At 45.7% G+C, this 16,592-nt stretch overlaps 1 protein-coding gene across 3 annotated transcripts; it reads right to left on the bottom strand.

The window, feature by feature from the left end:
* Positions 1 to 2,012: 2,012 nt before the first annotated feature.
* Positions 2,013 to 13,855, bottom strand: LOC135246104 (insulin-like growth factor I, adult form). 3 transcript variants are annotated; one of them, XM_064319623.1, is made up of 5 exons: positions 13,200 to 13,855; positions 11,343 to 11,499; positions 9,031 to 9,215; positions 8,774 to 8,867; positions 2,013 to 8,115 (listed from the first exon to the last, which is right to left on the bottom strand). In XM_064319623.1, the coding sequence occupies exons 1-4, from the start codon at positions 13,302 to 13,304 to the stop codon at positions 8,805 to 8,807; spliced, it is 510 nt and encodes a 169-aa protein (XP_064175693.1). In that variant the 5' UTR covers positions 13,305 to 13,855; the 3' UTR covers positions 2,013 to 8,115; positions 8,774 to 8,804. The 3 variants fall into 3 exon arrangements, with proteins under 3 accessions (XP_064175693.1, XP_064175692.1, XP_064175695.1); XM_064319622.1 differs by having other exon boundaries at positions 8,832 to 8,867; positions 13,200 to 13,838; XM_064319625.1 differs by having other exon boundaries at positions 8,832 to 8,867; positions 13,065 to 13,817.
* Between the last annotated feature and the right edge of the window lie 2,737 nt (positions 13,856 to 16,592).

Below are 16,592 nucleotides of genomic sequence, written 5' to 3'. Positions count from 1 at the left end.
AGACATGCTCAGGTCTCAGGCCTGGGGTCTCATTTGAAGAGCCGGCCTGGGGAAAAGGTAGTGGCCCAATCTCGCTGCTCCGCTGGTTCTCGTCGGGCCCGTCGTGTGCCCTAACCGAAAGACGGAACTGTTCACAATTCGGCTGCAATTTGCACAACAGCATTTTTGCACGAGCTGTGACCAAACACTAGGGGTTCTGGAGGCCAGAGCAGTCTTTCCCCCGCTTAGAATGGACACGCTTCCAGAAACCTCCAATGGCCGACCGCCCCCCCGCCCCCTGCCGCCGTCCACCCCCCTGGCCTGCCAGAGCTCTTGCAGTAGCTTCCTGGAAGCATCGACAAGCGGTTCTCTGATTGGGTGCCAAGGACAAGCGAGAGCAAACACAGGCCGCAGGCTGCGTCCGCCAGACTGACTGGCCTGCAATTCCCCCGGGCACCTCCAGGAGGCACTGCAACACACCCTGTGTGGCTCTGAACCTGCTGAACTTTGCCTGAAGAGACCTGCATCCTCGCTGACGTCATGGGGGGGGGGGGGAGATTGGGCTCCCACAGCGCTGCGCTGTGGTCTGGGCGCTTCTGAGAGGAACAAGCAGCTCCAAACGCTGGTTTCACAAGTCCTTCCTGCCCCCACCCGCCCTCCCCCCACCCCCACTGCCAAAGATTCATTAGACGGTCCCTTCAGACCATAGTAGCTGGACTATAAGCAAATATTGTTCTGTCTGTAGCTACAGGAAGCTTCCTATCCGTATCTGCAGTTAAACACTGACTTATCAGTGTCGATGTTGAATGAGCGGAATCTATGGTAAATAGCGCTGAGTCCATCGAGCGCCCTGCAGGATTAGATAAAGCCACGGAACCACATCATTTACCAATTACTGAGTCAGCTGTATGTAGTTTATAATGGCTGAGTTACACTTGGAGAAAATGCCATTAGGGCTGCCATCTGCCATAAATACTGAATGAACTAATTCTACAGTATATCGTCTAGAAAATGTATCTATATCCACTGCGAGAGACATATATATATATATATATATACACACACAATATGTACACAAAACATTGCTTTGGTGTTTTCTATAGTCAATACTGTTGTTAAAAGCACATGGGCAGAGATAAAATCAAGTGAGCTACATCTATAGTAAATATAGAATAATCTATACCTAAGATAAATTTATATCTAAGTCTCAAACACAAGGTTTCTGTGTTTCATTGTATTTTCAGCAATCATGATACAGAACTGCCTCTGGAGTGGTGAAAGCTCTCAGATGTGATTACCTGTGAGACAGGTGTGTGTTCAGGTGCAAGGTGACAGTATGCGTGTGTGTGTGCGTCTCCATGGATACAGGTGTGCACAGGTGTGAGGAAACGTACCTGCGTTTCCCCCGGAGCCACTGCCGTTTGCTCTGTAGACATTACCCAGGGAGCTGGACTCGGAGGCCCTGTAGTGAAGAAGGGGAGAGGCCCTTAGAGGCCCTGTGGACCCGCAGTAGCCCTCCCGGGATGCGTCCCCGTGCGGAGCCGGGGGTGTGGGGGGGGGGGAACCAGACTCCTGGAGCTGGGCCGGGCCGCGGTGGTTTCGGCTGGAGGGCCGACCCCCTCATTATGCTCCAGGCATTTGTTTTGGAGCGCCCGCTGCTGCGGCAGGGCTGGACCGAGACGCCGGGAGCTCCGGAGCTCCACAGCGGCTCCGCTGAGCTCACACAACCCCAGCACTGTTATTCTAACCTCCCTCTTCCCTCGCTCTCTCCCACTCCTCCGCCTCCCCTTTCTTTATTAGCTTTTCTCTATCTCTCTCTCTCTTTCTATGTTCTTCTCTCGTCTCCTCTGTTGCTTTGCTTTTTTGCATTTTTTTGCATTCATAGTTCATATCATTCATATCTCCATGGTTTCTCGTAGCTGCTCTTACCTTGTTCTGTGCATCTTGTTGAATTCTGCTCCGTAAACATGCAGGATATCCGGTCCAAGTACATAATTTCCCAGCATTCTCCCTGGCTTTCATTCATTTCCCCCCCCCCTATCACTTCCAAACATTCTGTGTCTGTTAGTGCAAGATAAACTGCAACACGTCCACGTTTCTCTCCCTTGTTCTCTGAACAAAAATGCTGACTTTCATTACTGCCAATGGCTGGAAACCAGAGACTGGCTTCAACGCCCTTAATTGGTTAATTAAGGATATTGAAAACATGTGTTTGCGTTTCACACTTCTCTGCTGAAACAGAGTTGTTTCATTTGTTTTCTCTTCCAACTCTGCATGTCTCGCAAGTGGTTTAGTTTTAATGACCAGGTGTCTACCCCTTCAGCATTTCACAAGCCTTACTGATTTCTTAATTTAATCAGTACAAAACGCACCCTTTCAAAGGGAATGATCGGTCACAGCTCACAGCAAAAATGAAAGCGTAGTTCTCTAAGGACTCATTTTTAAAAAATTAAAAGTCCTTAAATTTACAGACAATATTCATTCTTTACTATCTGTTTCTCACATAATATGGGATTCAGAGGGTAAAGCATCCCTCATTAGACATCTAAGCAAAAACAATTAGCAGCTCTTTAGGGTTCAGCAATTGTAATTAAGTTTAGGCTGAAAACCTGCATTCATGGGGATGCTGAGGGCAAGGGTTGAAAACCCCGGCGCAGAGAGTCCTTTTTCACTAGTTACTAGTCCTCTGTAGTACTGACACTTTGCTTATGAGCAGTGACTATCCTGCAATACAAACTGCCCTTACACTCTGCAGGACTGACCCTTGTCCATAATTTACTTTATCCAGTGATGAGCGTCCATAGCCTCCCTGTTTAGTAGGCTACTCAGAAACGCAATGTTGGTGCTATGCGTGTATGGTCCTGTTTAAAGAACATCCCTATAATAACTACTCTACAAACAGGGACCAAAATCATTTTCATCTCTTTCCCTTGTTGGCACCTCTGAAAAGGAGAGGACTCTGTTGAGACCGCTCTTCCCCTCAGGCGACAGGAGCCAGACAACAGCTCACCTCCTTCCTCGAGAGACAGTTCCTGAGGGTACGACGCGTCACAAGAGCGCTTCCCTCTGATTGGCCGAGCCCGTGGGGGTTGGGGGCTGGGACGGCAGGCTTCCTTCGGTTGCCTGGAGAGAGCAGACCACAGTTTCCAGGAACAATGCAGCCGAAGAGAAAGAGAGAGAGACTCTCTCCAAGGAAAACATGGCACTGACATCATAGGCCCCCGAAGCCCCCAGCCGAGACAGCATGATCTCCCGTCACAATCAGCACTCTGTGAATTTCCACTACGGGGGGGAGGAGGGAGGGGCAGGGAGAGAGGAAACAGAGAGGGGGGAAACAGAGATGAGAAAGAGGACAAAAGAGAGATAGAGAGAGAGAGAGAGACATAGAGAGGGATATGATCATGCTGAGAGGCATGCTGATCCCTGTGTTACCCCATGCCCCCCCCCCCCCAAAAAAAGTTCAGCCCCTCGTATTCTACCCATGTCACCACCATTCTGGCAGCTCTGACCAAAAACAGAGCTAATGGAAGCCCAACGTGGCAAAGCCAGCGGTATTACAACACAGTCAGTCTCCAAGCTTTAGCAGCTTGAACAGCGAGATATAATGGTCAGGAATCCATCCTTCTACTGTACTGTTCCTTCAATGATGCGCACTGAGCTCTTCGTGTGGACAGAGCACAGCCTGTGGGAATAGATTCCTAGCTGCTATGTGTTTCGGGCCAGTCAGCGAAAGCAAACATTCAGTAGTAATAAAAAAAAAAAAAGGATCTTCCAGCTTCTCCTTAGCTCTCTAACAAACCATGGAGAGAGAAAAAAAAACTGTGAAAGCGGAGAGCACTAAGGAAGACCACAAGGTCGTTATAAAGACAACGGTGCACCCAATCAGCAAAAGCCCAGAGCATCCATTTCCTAGCCAGGTCCAGGAACCGAGTGTGTCCTCATATGACCTGATCTCAGAAAACAGCAGAACTGTCCCAGGCAGAGGACCCGCAGAGGATCGTTTCTCCAAAAATCCACTGCACCCCTACTTCAAAAACCATTGTAAACTGTTTTACATTTATAAAAGATCTGCTCAATCTGCATAACCGAACAGACTCGTGTTAAAAATCTTAACATCCTGACATCTCGCAGGAAGACAGTGCTATGTGTAACAACGGTAGTTTCCCACAGTGATAAAGTATTGAGCAGGCCTCTGAATCAGACGGTAGCATGTGTCAGCACAAGAGAGCAACGATACTGAACTTCCTGTATGTGGTGCACTGCCCAGCTCTGAAGAGAAACACCAGTTGATAAAATACAGTTCTGTTACTGTTGGCTGAACACCGTGAAATTTTTTTCCAGTCACCTACTCACATTGCTTTTTAACAGTGGCGTACCCCAGGGGCCAGGGTGAGGCTCAAACGATAATGGATTTGACTTGGATCCAATCACTCAGGCAGGATGTGAATGGGCGAAGAAAGGGGGAGGACATATCAGACCGACGCGAAAGCTTGTGACAGCTCCTCTGAACGCCACAGTTCACTCCCTCACACTGAAAGGCCTCAGTGAGCATGCTCAGTAGGGAAAGATAGAGCCGCATCCAATTTTTTTTCTCCACCTCTCTGGTTTTAGTTGCAGCATCGATTTATTAATGACCATTGACTGGGCACTTAAGCGTTCCTTCCTGTCTTTTCTTTCCGTCCCCTCTCCCTCCCTCCCACCTCTCTTTCTCTCTCTCTCATACACACACACACACACGCACAAACATTTCAAAAACTTTCATTAAAATGATCAATGACTTTGACAGTAGTAATAATCTGATTGATCACAAAGCACTTGTAAATAGACATTACATTATATTACATTACAGGCATTTAGCAGATGCTCTTATCCAGAGCGACTTACACAACTTGTTACATAGCATTTACATAACATCCATTTATACAGCTGGATATATACTGAAGCAATGGCAGTTAAGTTGCTCACGGGTACAACGGCAGTGTCCTACCTGGGAATAGAACCTATGACCTTTCGGTCACAAGACCAGCTCCTTACCCAGCACTGATCTTGAATACTGTGATGTAATGAATAACAGGTCATTTTACAGTGCTTTGCTGGCACTTTGCAGAACAACGTGCTGGGATCATGGGAAACGATTTCGGAAAGCGAGTCTTTATTGTTCTTTCGTTGGCAGGGGTGACTGGTGAGTAGAGTCCAGCCAGCCAAGCCTTTCATGGCAAACAGATGTAGCAGAACATGCGACATTGTGCATGTGCACATTATGTACAATTAAGTCAAAACTTGGGATTTCTGATTCATGCAGTAAATGTGTTGCAGGTATAGACAAAAGTGCACAAGGACTTTGAATATCTAAATAATAATGGGAAATAAAACTTCACAGTTCTCGTTTGTCAAGTCATTTGGCATAGGGATCAAAAACTTGAATAATAATAATAATAGGCCTAACAATGATAATTATAATAATTTACATTACAAACAGTAGAAAAAACTGAAAAACAATGAACCTTTGTGGGACCACATCAGATGTGATTCCAAAAAATCGATTCAGATTTGAAACATCTGCTGACTCACAAATAGCTGATTGAAATAGTTTACAAATAAGAAAAAAAATTTTTTAAAAACTATTAACAGTCACAGCCACAAATCTGTGCAAAAGCATCCAGCATCTCATTTTTTCAGAACTTTAGCCAGCCCTTGCATATAACACACTATATAGCACCATTATACGGGGTAAAATTTCTGCACATGATTTTTTGCTATATGATACTATCACATATAATGAATGACAGTAGAACAATGCATGATAAAATAAATTCCGTCGGAGTACACTAGTTGGGTTATATACAGTCGAGGTGTGGATAGTGCGGCGCAACGTGATGTGATGACGTAACGATGATGTTATCGACGAGGAATGTGACGTGAAGCGACAGTGACGAGATACAGACGGGGACGATGCGATGTTTACACAGCGATTCGTGATCGCGTGCTATTTTATATAGCCTCACGGTGGGTTCTCCAGGTCGCCTTGGCTTCACGTGCTTCCCGGTATTGGAGATTGAGCAAAACCAGGACAAACATTCTGAAACCGGGGCGGACCGACGCGACCGCGGCAATTCTCAGAACAGGGATTATCTCGCAATGTATGAACCCGCACACGGCGCGCGCGCGCTCTACACAGCCGAACGTGGGTCTGCGCGCCCTGGCTTCTGGAGCGCGTGCAGCGCTTATGTGTTTGTTTGAGGTGAACACCGTGTTCTGGGCGGTGTGTGTACGTGCAGACCTTTTGCCGTGCAATTTAACAGCATTTCTCTTTATCCCCTCCCCCCCCCCCCCTCTCATTTTCCTGATGAAAAATCGTGCGGTCCAAAAAAGCAAAGGTTCCTCCCAATGCTAACAGAACAGAACAGGCCAGGCCAAACTGAATTAATCATTACCCATCTGTCTCTGGGTGGCTATTCCCAGGAACCCTGGGATCTGGTTACAGTCATTACCACGGCTCCACGCTGATATCTGTCTTCAGGTCGGACCCCCTGGAGTCCCCAGGAGACACTGTGTGCCCTCTCCCCAGAGCTGAGCACCCAAAAACACAGACTGTTCTTTCCAGTTTCCTGTGATATCCTGCTAACATTCTAACCGAGGTTATAAACCCTGCGTAAACGCACACAAAGGCTCTTTAAGCTTTTGAAAAACGCTTTTTTAAAAAAGGTTTGTTCACTTAATTCCCCCCTTTTGCAATTGTTGATTGTTAATGAGCGAACAATACATTCTTGGAAAATAGGAATGTACAAATATGGTTTAAAAAAAGGGGTTTCTCACTCACGCAGTAAACAAACAGTCCAGAAAGTCTATCTGGCAGGCAGGTCAGTGTTTATATATTGGCTCACAGAGCTTGCTAGGCACAACTGGACAGTGCATGTCAGTAGTCTGTCTGCCCTCTCAACCAAACCCGGAGGCATGCTCCACGCAAACATCGATAACATCACTTGGCCAATGGGATTACAGATAGCTACAGCATATGAACACTTGTGACCTGTACACCACATGCAGCTGGCCGGCAGTATATGGTGTATAGCAGGGCTAATCGACTCCAGGTCCTGCGGGCCACCATCCGTGCAAGCATTATGCCGTGTTGCCTAACTAGCACAAAATGGAGCACCTTCATTATTTTATGAATGGAAAACGTCTGAAGCACACGCACAATACAGAATGTTCACTTGGTTCACACCTCTCTAACAGCATCGTTATTATTGGTTCAGCCAACCTCTATTCTGCCATTAGAGCAGTGATAGCTATACTGCCATTGAGCTTTGGTGGGGGGGGGGGGGATGCTTAGCTATTCTATGAATCATCTGTAGTAATCTATGTCCCTCCAAACACAGTCCTAATTTTTAATCAGAAACCATTGGGAAGCATTTCCATTGAGAAGGAGAAGGAGAATTCCACATGGAATTATGACTGGGAACCATAAGAATTTTCATGAGGAATGATGGGTAATTGTACAAAAAAAACCAAACAAACAAAAAAAAAAAAAACAGGGTGAATTTTGCTTGCTTAATATAGTGCAAGCTGACCAATGCTGCACTCAGTCAGGGTACAACTTGGCCATTTGATGCAGATGCAAGCATTAGATATGTACTGTGCATCACTTTCGCCTTCAAGCTAAATTCATCTCGTCAGGCGAGACGACTGCAACAGGGTCACACAGGAAGCTCTGTGCCACATTGGGGGGTGGGGGGGTGGGCGGGGGGGGGTGCTATATCTCCACAGGGAGGTCACAAATACACCCGATATCTCATGTTTCAGCAGCAACACTAGTTTGGCATTTTGGACAGGTACAGCCTGGGGCACACACGGTTAAGGGCCCCTAGTTGTTTCCCAGTTTGTACGATACAGTGTTGTGTAAAATCCCCAGAAAATTCCCTCTCGCCCTGTTGCAGGGTTTAAATCATCTCTCTCAATTCGAGTCTTCTCCCACCAGCCAGCAGCTCAACAACAGAACCAGCTGAGGCCACACCCCCTTCCTAAGTCCACCTGTCCGTCCTCGTTGTCTGACTGTGCGTCTCTCGTTGCTCTCCCTTATATCCGATAGTTCCTGCTGCCCGCGTTTCCCCGGCTGGAGTTCTTCTGGTGCGCCTCCTGAAACAGAGCAGGAAGACTCTCAGAGGCTTAGAGCATCAGCTTTGTATACTTTAATATACTACTGCTACTGATACTGAGATTGCGATTGAGATTGAGACCGCTACTGCTACTACAACTGCTACTGCTACTGCTACTGCTACTGCTACTGCTACTGCTACTACAACTGCTACTGCTACTGCTACTGCTACTGCTACTGCTACTGCTACTACAACTGCTACTGCTACTGCTACTGCTACTACTACTATTACCACTACTACTGCTAGTACTACTACTACTGTTACTATTACTATTACTATTACCACTACTACTACTGTTACTATTACTAATACTAATACTACTTCTACTACAGCAACTAATAATAATAATACACTTTGTTAGGGTACATTTTGTGATCTGTAATATTACAGTGTTTAATCGTTGGTCCTAAGCTAAGTTCCCTTTGCAAGTTTAACTGTTCACCTGGGCAGGAATCAAGCAGTGTAACATTCTTGCATATTATTGCTTGCCTGCCCACTGGCTTCATTTTGCATGAAAAGGTACAGTTTGAAAGACATTAAATATTGTGACAAAGATATTATGCCAGAGGACCGAGTATCATTTTTTTGTCACATTTTGTTCCAATAGCAAAATATTCCTGAAAAAAAGATTAACATACTGATGCTGGTGCATGCTAGGAGCATGCAGCTTCACCTCTTCAGAGGGGTAGTGCATACCTTACACGACGGAGAACTGCTACAGGAAATGTGTTTCTGTAAAAAAGCACAGAAGAAGACCCATGCTGGCTTAGTGACATGGCTGAAACCTGGTGACAGGGTATCATTGTTTACTGAGAGCTTAAGACGGACAATCCCGTGACCCTGTAGGAGCCATCGTCAAACGAAGCAGGGTGCAGTGAGTCTGAGCGCCCCTCACCTTGGGGCCCTTGGGCGCGTGGGCGTGCCGCTGGGCGCGGACGGAGCGCGCGGCCTTGCCCGGCTTGGCGGGAGCGCAGTACATCTCCAGCCGCCGCAGCTCGCAGCTCTGGAAGCAGCACTCATCCACGATGCCGCCGCGGCCGTGCGACCGGCGGGAGGTCGAGCCGTAGCCTGGGCTCCTACCTGAGGGGGGGGGGAAGGAGGGAGGGGTTACCTGAGAGAGAGGGAGAGACAGAGAGAGAGAGAGAGAGACAGACAGAGAGAGAGAGAGACAGACAGAGAGAGGGAGGGGGAGAGAGACAGAGACAGAGAGAGGGAGAGAGAGAGAGAGACAGACAGAGAGAGGGAGGGGGAGAGAGACAGAGAGAGGGAGAGAGAGGGGACAGAGAGAGAGAGAGACAGACAGACAGAGACTGACAGACAGACAGACAGAGAGAGACAGAGACAGACAGACAGAGAAACAGACAGGTGTAGAATTCCAGTGACTTTTCCAGGAGATCTGACTCCATGCATTTGATGACAAGCAACAAAGCTCCAGTAAGCTTTTCCATGTTACCAATGAAATAAATGAAATAACTTAATGTGGCATTTACAATGTTGCGTGTACGCTGGTCTGGAAGGGTGGGGGGGGGGGGAGCAGGGCACTCAAACTGTGGAATAGATATATCCTAGAGAACATACTGTGTGTCTACAGTGCCTCACACAACCAGTGCAGAGTCATTCAGCTAACATTGTAGGCTTCCAGTCCTGTTTCACTGTTTCTGTACGGGTGAGTTCCAGCTGGACGTAATTCTGACAGGTCAGCTGGTTTGAGCGCTGCTCAGTCTTTGAACAATGCCTTTTTTTCACACAAGAGAGGGACTTGCGCTGCCCTCCCCCCCAGGGGCATAATTATGCAATCCAACACATCAGCGGATTCATGTTTCAATGGAGAGGGCAGGGTCTTCCCCCCAACCCCATCAGAAAGTGACCCCCCGCCCCCAGTGCCTGATACCATGACCAGTCACCCTTCCTGACAGACGGGGGTAATTTCCTGTCTGCAGCTGGAGGTCAGTCCATCAGCACAGATGGGTTTCTAACACAATTAGTAGAAAGCAACGCAATGCGACAGAAGTTTCACGCAAGCCGTGTGATCACTTATCCAGGACAGCACGGGGGGGGGGGGGGTACTAGCGCAAGGTCTGGACTGAAACGGCACCACAATGCACCACGGCGTCAAGTCCGGAGTCCATAATCGGGTCTTGGCGCACTGAGATTTCAAGCAAATAAAAAACATTTTCCGTTGGGTTTTTACTTGGAAAGATCACCAAAACTAATGTGATGAAGAAAAAAAACAGCGTGCAGGGGCATGAGCCAGGTCAGGAGGCGGGGCATGGAGTATTGCAGTGGGGGGGGGGGGGGGGGTTATTGACAGACAGGGATGTCTATGAGCTTTCTGAGTTTTTCAGACCCTGATCAGGTGTGATGTTGAGCCATTGAATGAGAAGCCCTGGGCGCTCTCTTGCTCCAGGTGTAAGGTGCACGGCTGAGATCTGAGCTCTTTTGATGTGGGATCCTCACTGAATGATCTTTTTTTGAGCAGCTTCTCCAGTGCAGTGGAGAAACTGACAGCTTTCCTCCTCCCTCCCCGCCAACTTCGCATTTGAGGGGACAGCAGCCACCCTCCATCAACATAACGCACATTTAGCACTTGGATATGAACCCACACACACACTCACACACACACACACACACACACACACGCACATACACGCACACACACACACACACACATGCACATACACACTCACACGTACACACTCACACGCACATACACGCACACACACACACGCACGAACACACACACACACACTCACACGCACACTTTCACACACGCACACACTCACATGCACATACACGCACACACACACTCACATGCACATGCACGCACACACATACACACACACGCACATACACACGCACACACGCACACACATACACACACACGCACATACACACACACAGAGTAATTTCACCCTCAGCAGCCCAAATGAGGCCCCAGCATGTCTCAGTGCCTGGCCACTGTGGACAGGGAGAAACGAGCAGCAGCCCAATTCAGTAACTCTACACCCAGCCTCACACTCAGCCAAAGACACAGAACAGGGAAATGAAAGGCAAAAAAAAAAAAAAAATCAGCTGTTTTTTTATTTATGAAGGAGTCCATTAGCAGGGGAACTGGAGAGAGAGAGAGAGAGAGAGAGGAGGGAGGATGGAGGGGGGGAGAGAGGGGGCAGCAGTGCTGCTTTATGAATAAATAATCAGTGCACTTACTGACATAGAAACCTCTGTCGCCGCACACAAACTGCAGAGTGTCCACCAGCTCCGCCCCACAGAGGGTCTCAGGTCCCGCCTTCACCACCGGGGACAGGGTAAGGATGCAGAATACCAGGGAGAGGGTGTGGCTATACCAGCAGCAGCCCATCTTACACTGCAAGAAAGGACAGCCTGTCAGACACGCAACACACCGTACACTAGCCAATGGGAGAGCGAGATATAGAGATGTGATGCACATCTCAACCAATCGGAAAAGGGAGTGAGGCAGTACGTCTTAAACCAATCAATAGGAGAAGGAGACTGTTGGCCATCGCACGTGTGCAGAGTGGAGCCCAGGTAATGGCAGCTTTGGTGCCATACTCTCATCCACCCCCAATTTCCCCATCCTCATGTTAATCAGCAACAGTCTTAGCTGCCCTATCAAGTACGTTCACTATTCATTCATCTAATTCCCCTGGCTACAATGAGTCCTCTCTGTTAAATGGAGAACATCTCTTAAAGCTCAGGGATCACTCGGATAAGCAGGTGCTTATAGCAGACGCAACGACAGCGGATTACTCCTTAACAGCAACATCGATGGAAAGGCTCACAGATAAATGCAAGAACTAGCCACTACCGCTAACTGTCACCAAACACGCGCGCGCACAAACACGCACGCACCGCGCACGCATAAACGTTTTTGCAATGCAATGTTAAGACAGTATTTGCAAATTTATGAAATAAAAAGTCCAAGACGTCACAGGATCTTATACATGGTTTATAGACCGAACATTGAGTAAAATAAATAAAATATGTGAAAATTTGTCTTCCAAATTAACCTCATTTGAAGCAAGTATTGGGAAGCTAATGCTTACCATTATACAGTAACTTCTGACTAACGCATAAAGGAGAATGTGCTTCTTCACTGACAAATGCGCCCTCCACCTCTCTTTGTCGCAACAAAGGAAAGAAATTAGACACGTGCTTGTTGAACAGGACCAGATTACTTTTTCACAAGATGCAGGAGCAGCGGATCCAGCCGCCCTCAACCAGAAAGGGAAAACGGCGAAGCCGCCGATCTGGGCTACTAGGGGATGAACCACCGGTCAAATTAACACAATAGAGAGCATCTAGGTTCTACATCATTTGGGAGCTCTTCGTCTCCAAATTTTCCAAGGGCGCAGCGGGGAGCCACTGACATTAAAAAGCATTTTTAAAAAAGGTCTTTGAAAAGCTCATTATTATTTTCGCCTGTTCCATTTTTGCAGTCAAACTGAAGCGAGTTTGAAAGTTGAACTTAAAAAGTATGGAGCATCCGAGAGAGGTTTATACTTAGGAGCTCACGCCTCTGCCAACGTGCTCCTAAATGCAACCAGCATATCAGTTTCTACAGCACATACTGTAGCTAAACAACTGTCTATACACAATTACACCCTAAAACTGTGAGTGTTCATACATTTACGCACACACACACGACTACATATTCTGCATACATACAGAATACATGTCTGCCCCTGGTTCTTCAAAACCACAATTAATGAGAAACAAAACATTTATAGTATAATGTGATCGGTATGACAAAGCACAGGGATATTTCTGCAGAAAATGTTGCGTTATGCACATATTTACAAACTATTTCGCACAAATATTGTAATTACTCAGTATAAAAGTTATGAAATAATGCTAAAAATATTGCCGGGAAAACTATCAATATTAAAGTGTACAAATCAGTAAAGTTACCTTGAAGACATGGCATAACCACTGAAAGATATAACCGTTAGACATCCCCACGGGTATCCTTCTGTCAAACCCCAAGAAATATGAATTTATTTCAAGGCATTAAAAATCCCGCGCAGAAGATGCTGAGATTCACACCTCAATATTCCGTCTATGCTCCATAGCGCAGCATCGTTTCGGTGAAGTGAGGTTTGGGCAGCTGGAAACGGATTCACGAAGAAAATCCCCAGCATTTATCCACATTACATTGACGTTTTCAACAGGAAACAGCTGGACGCACACTTGATTCTCCTCTCGTTAAGTTATTCATTAAGGATGTTGGGCAAATTTTCAAATAACGTCATTCTACCTTTGCCTCAGATGGGACTGAATTTTGATCTTGTAAGGACTTTCAAGATTATGAATTCTCGTGCTACCCACGCTCTTTATTAAAGCTTGTTAGGTGAAGAATAATATATTATCGTCGCTCACAAGAAAGTTGTGACGCGCAACTGGAAGAACGCTCTTCGATAAGCACTTTTGCGTTTCTATAAGCGTCATACATTATATTTGTTATATGCAACATCGCCCGGAAGAGAAACACATAAATGTAGTAGTAAAATATAAATCTCTAGATTATTAGCCAAGCGATTATGACTCAAACCTGTTCCATTAGTGGGTTTAAAACAAAAAACACATGCACACTTTTGTCTTGTTTGGAAACGTCTTAAACACAGAGATACACCAAACTGTTCCAATAAACCCGAGGAATATCTAGAGAAAAACACTGGGATTCGTGTGCGTTTGCTGCGCATCATTTAAATTAAATTAGGCAGGATGTTCCGGCGTGGTGAGACAGGTCGACTTGACCTCGGAAGGGGCGGAGGGCTGCTACAGCGACTGCTTTGTGTGCGGTCTGTTTATTCTGCTAGACGGCAATGTCCGAATTCAAATGAACAGAAGGCTAGGTCCGTGTGTAAAGACACAGAGCTCATCCATCTGATAAAATGAGAGAGGTTGTCTCTGTTGCGACACAGTCCTTCCTATGCGATCGAACGGACATTGTTGGTGGACAGATGAAACAGGATGCAAACACAAACCGTGCGTCTCTGCATCGTCTCAAATGCCGACACGCAAATAGAACACCTGTCATAAGTAGCTCAATGCTGTAAAGTTACTACAACCTTGGCCTGCGAAACAATGCTGCCAGACACCTGAATTAATTCCCTTATAAATAGAAAAAATGTCCCCATACCACCTCTTAATATCCTCCATCTGTCATTGGACATTGAGCGTGTTTTTTCCTTTTTTTTCCTTTTAAGTGAACGCAAATATGTGATCTTTAAAAATGATCCCCTACCTGTGAACTAAAGGGAGAGTTGCGTGAAAGCCTTTATTCTGTGATGGTAGAGTAGCGGGGGCTGGTAGCTCCTCTTGGGAAGAAGGGTACCGAAGTAGATTTACATAATTAAATGTAATTAAATAATAGCCCAATATATGTTTGTAACATTTCTTTCGAAATGTTTCAGGGTTAATAAAGATGCAATTCACAAATGCGCTATGGCCAAAATCAAACCCAAAACTTTTGGCGTAAGGGGGGGGGGGGGGGGGGGTGTGTTCGCTCTTTCCAACACGCCGAATTCATAATAGCACCGTGACTCCATCTAGTGATTTTTTGAAAAATTACAATTCGAATGAGAAGATCCACGTTTTAAAAAACGTTGCAATGCCTGTAAGCGAGTGTCTAAGAAAAAGTGCGAAAGATTTGAGAAAATTCGCTTGAAAAATTAAGTTGTATGTGGAACCCACAACTCGTGAATGAAGTTTTCAAAAAACAAAGCTTTCGAAAAAGAGTTTTAGAACTGTTTATGATGCACTGCAGTGGGTAGAGGAAATACATCCAGTAAGACAAGAAGTTCGTTCAGACTCAAGTGCAGCACTGTTAAGTTTAAAATCTTGTCTAGTTGCAGAGAGGCGAATGAGAGGCATCAATTGTAAAGCGCTTTGGATAAAAGCGCTATATAAATGCAGTCCATTCATTCCATTCATTCAGAGGACATACTATGTAAAATATTGTAAACCTCGGTTGACATTTAGAATCAGCGAGTTTTTGTGGATCCCGACTCGGGTGGGAGTTGAGGGGAACGAGACATTAAAACGGAAGAAGAAGAATAAGACCGCGGAACAATTAGTACCTTGGTGGGATGATAAGTGCAAACAAGCAGTAAAGAGTAGGAACAAGGCATTTAAACTGGTCAAAAGATCCCATAATTTTCAGCATTTGGTCCAGTACAAAAAAAGCACAGGCAATGGTTAAGAAAACGATAAGATAGACAAAGAGGTCATATTGGAGGAAGTTCTGTGGGTCAATTGGGAACACCACTCAGATAGGAGAAGTTTGGGGAATGATAAAGAAAATGGGAGGAGATAGGAGGGAATGGAACTACAAGAAGGACAGAAAGTCATCCAACTAAGAGGGTATTGGAGGCTAGTTGGGAGAGGGAAAAAGCACAAAAAACAAGTTTTGGATGGGTAGGCAAGGACATTGTAGAACAAATGCAAATTCATGAAATTGAATTTTGTCCAACTGTGTTGTGGCCTGTGAGACCAGTCTGGATGTTGCAAAATGCTTATGTGGACATGGAACTATTGAATATAAAGCACAGAAATAAAACAGCAGATTTAGTTCAGGAATATTACATGCATAGGGACAGGAATTACAATGACTATTTACAGATTTTTACAGATGGGTCAAAGGATCCAATAACAGAGGTGACAGGGGCTGCAGTGGTGATTCCCAGTCACCAGACTGGAATCAGTAAGAGAATGTCAGATTATTTGAGCATTTATGCTGTTGAGCTAATTGCAGTTCTGTTAGGATTAGAGTGGGTGGAAGGAGTGACGGCAAATAATCTACTCATCTGTAGTGACTCTGTATCAGCATTGTCAAGCATTAAAACAGGATCAGGAAGTAATCACCAAGACATATTATATGAACTGTTGTTTAATAATTCAAGGATAACTAATCAAGGGAAAAACATAAAGTTCATGTGGGTACCAGCACATTCAGGAATCCAGGGAAATGAAAAAGCAGATAAGTTGGCGAAGGAGGCGGTTAGGAGAGAGTATGTGGACCTTAATGTTAAACTTTCAAAATCAGAGGGGAAAAGCATCGTTTGGAGGGGAGTAATCAAACAATGGCAACAACATTGGGATAGTGAAACAAAAGGAAGACATTTATATAAAATACAAAATAAAGTAGGAACGGTAAGAAACAGTGGAACCGATAGAAGAGAGCAAGTAATCATAAGTAGATTAAGAATTGGTCACAGCAACTTGAATAGCACACTATTTATTATAGGAAAACATCCAACTGGATATTGCGATCAGTGCCAGGAATCAGAAACAGTGGAGCATGTCCTGATTGAATGCAGGAAGTATGAGCAAGAAAGAAGGGTAATGTTTACAGGGTTACAGAGACTAGGAGTAGAAGCAAGGCTTACAGATCTGCTTGAGTGTGGGGACAGGGTGGAGGGAAAGAAGGTGATATTT

This window comes from Anguilla rostrata, chromosome 19, assembly GCF_018555375.3.
Source record: "Anguilla rostrata isolate EN2019 chromosome 19, ASM1855537v3, whole genome shotgun sequence".
Lineage (NCBI taxonomy): Eukaryota > Metazoa > Chordata > Actinopteri > Anguilliformes > Anguillidae > Anguilla > Anguilla rostrata.
This window is presented reverse-complemented; position numbering and strand designations above follow the sequence as displayed.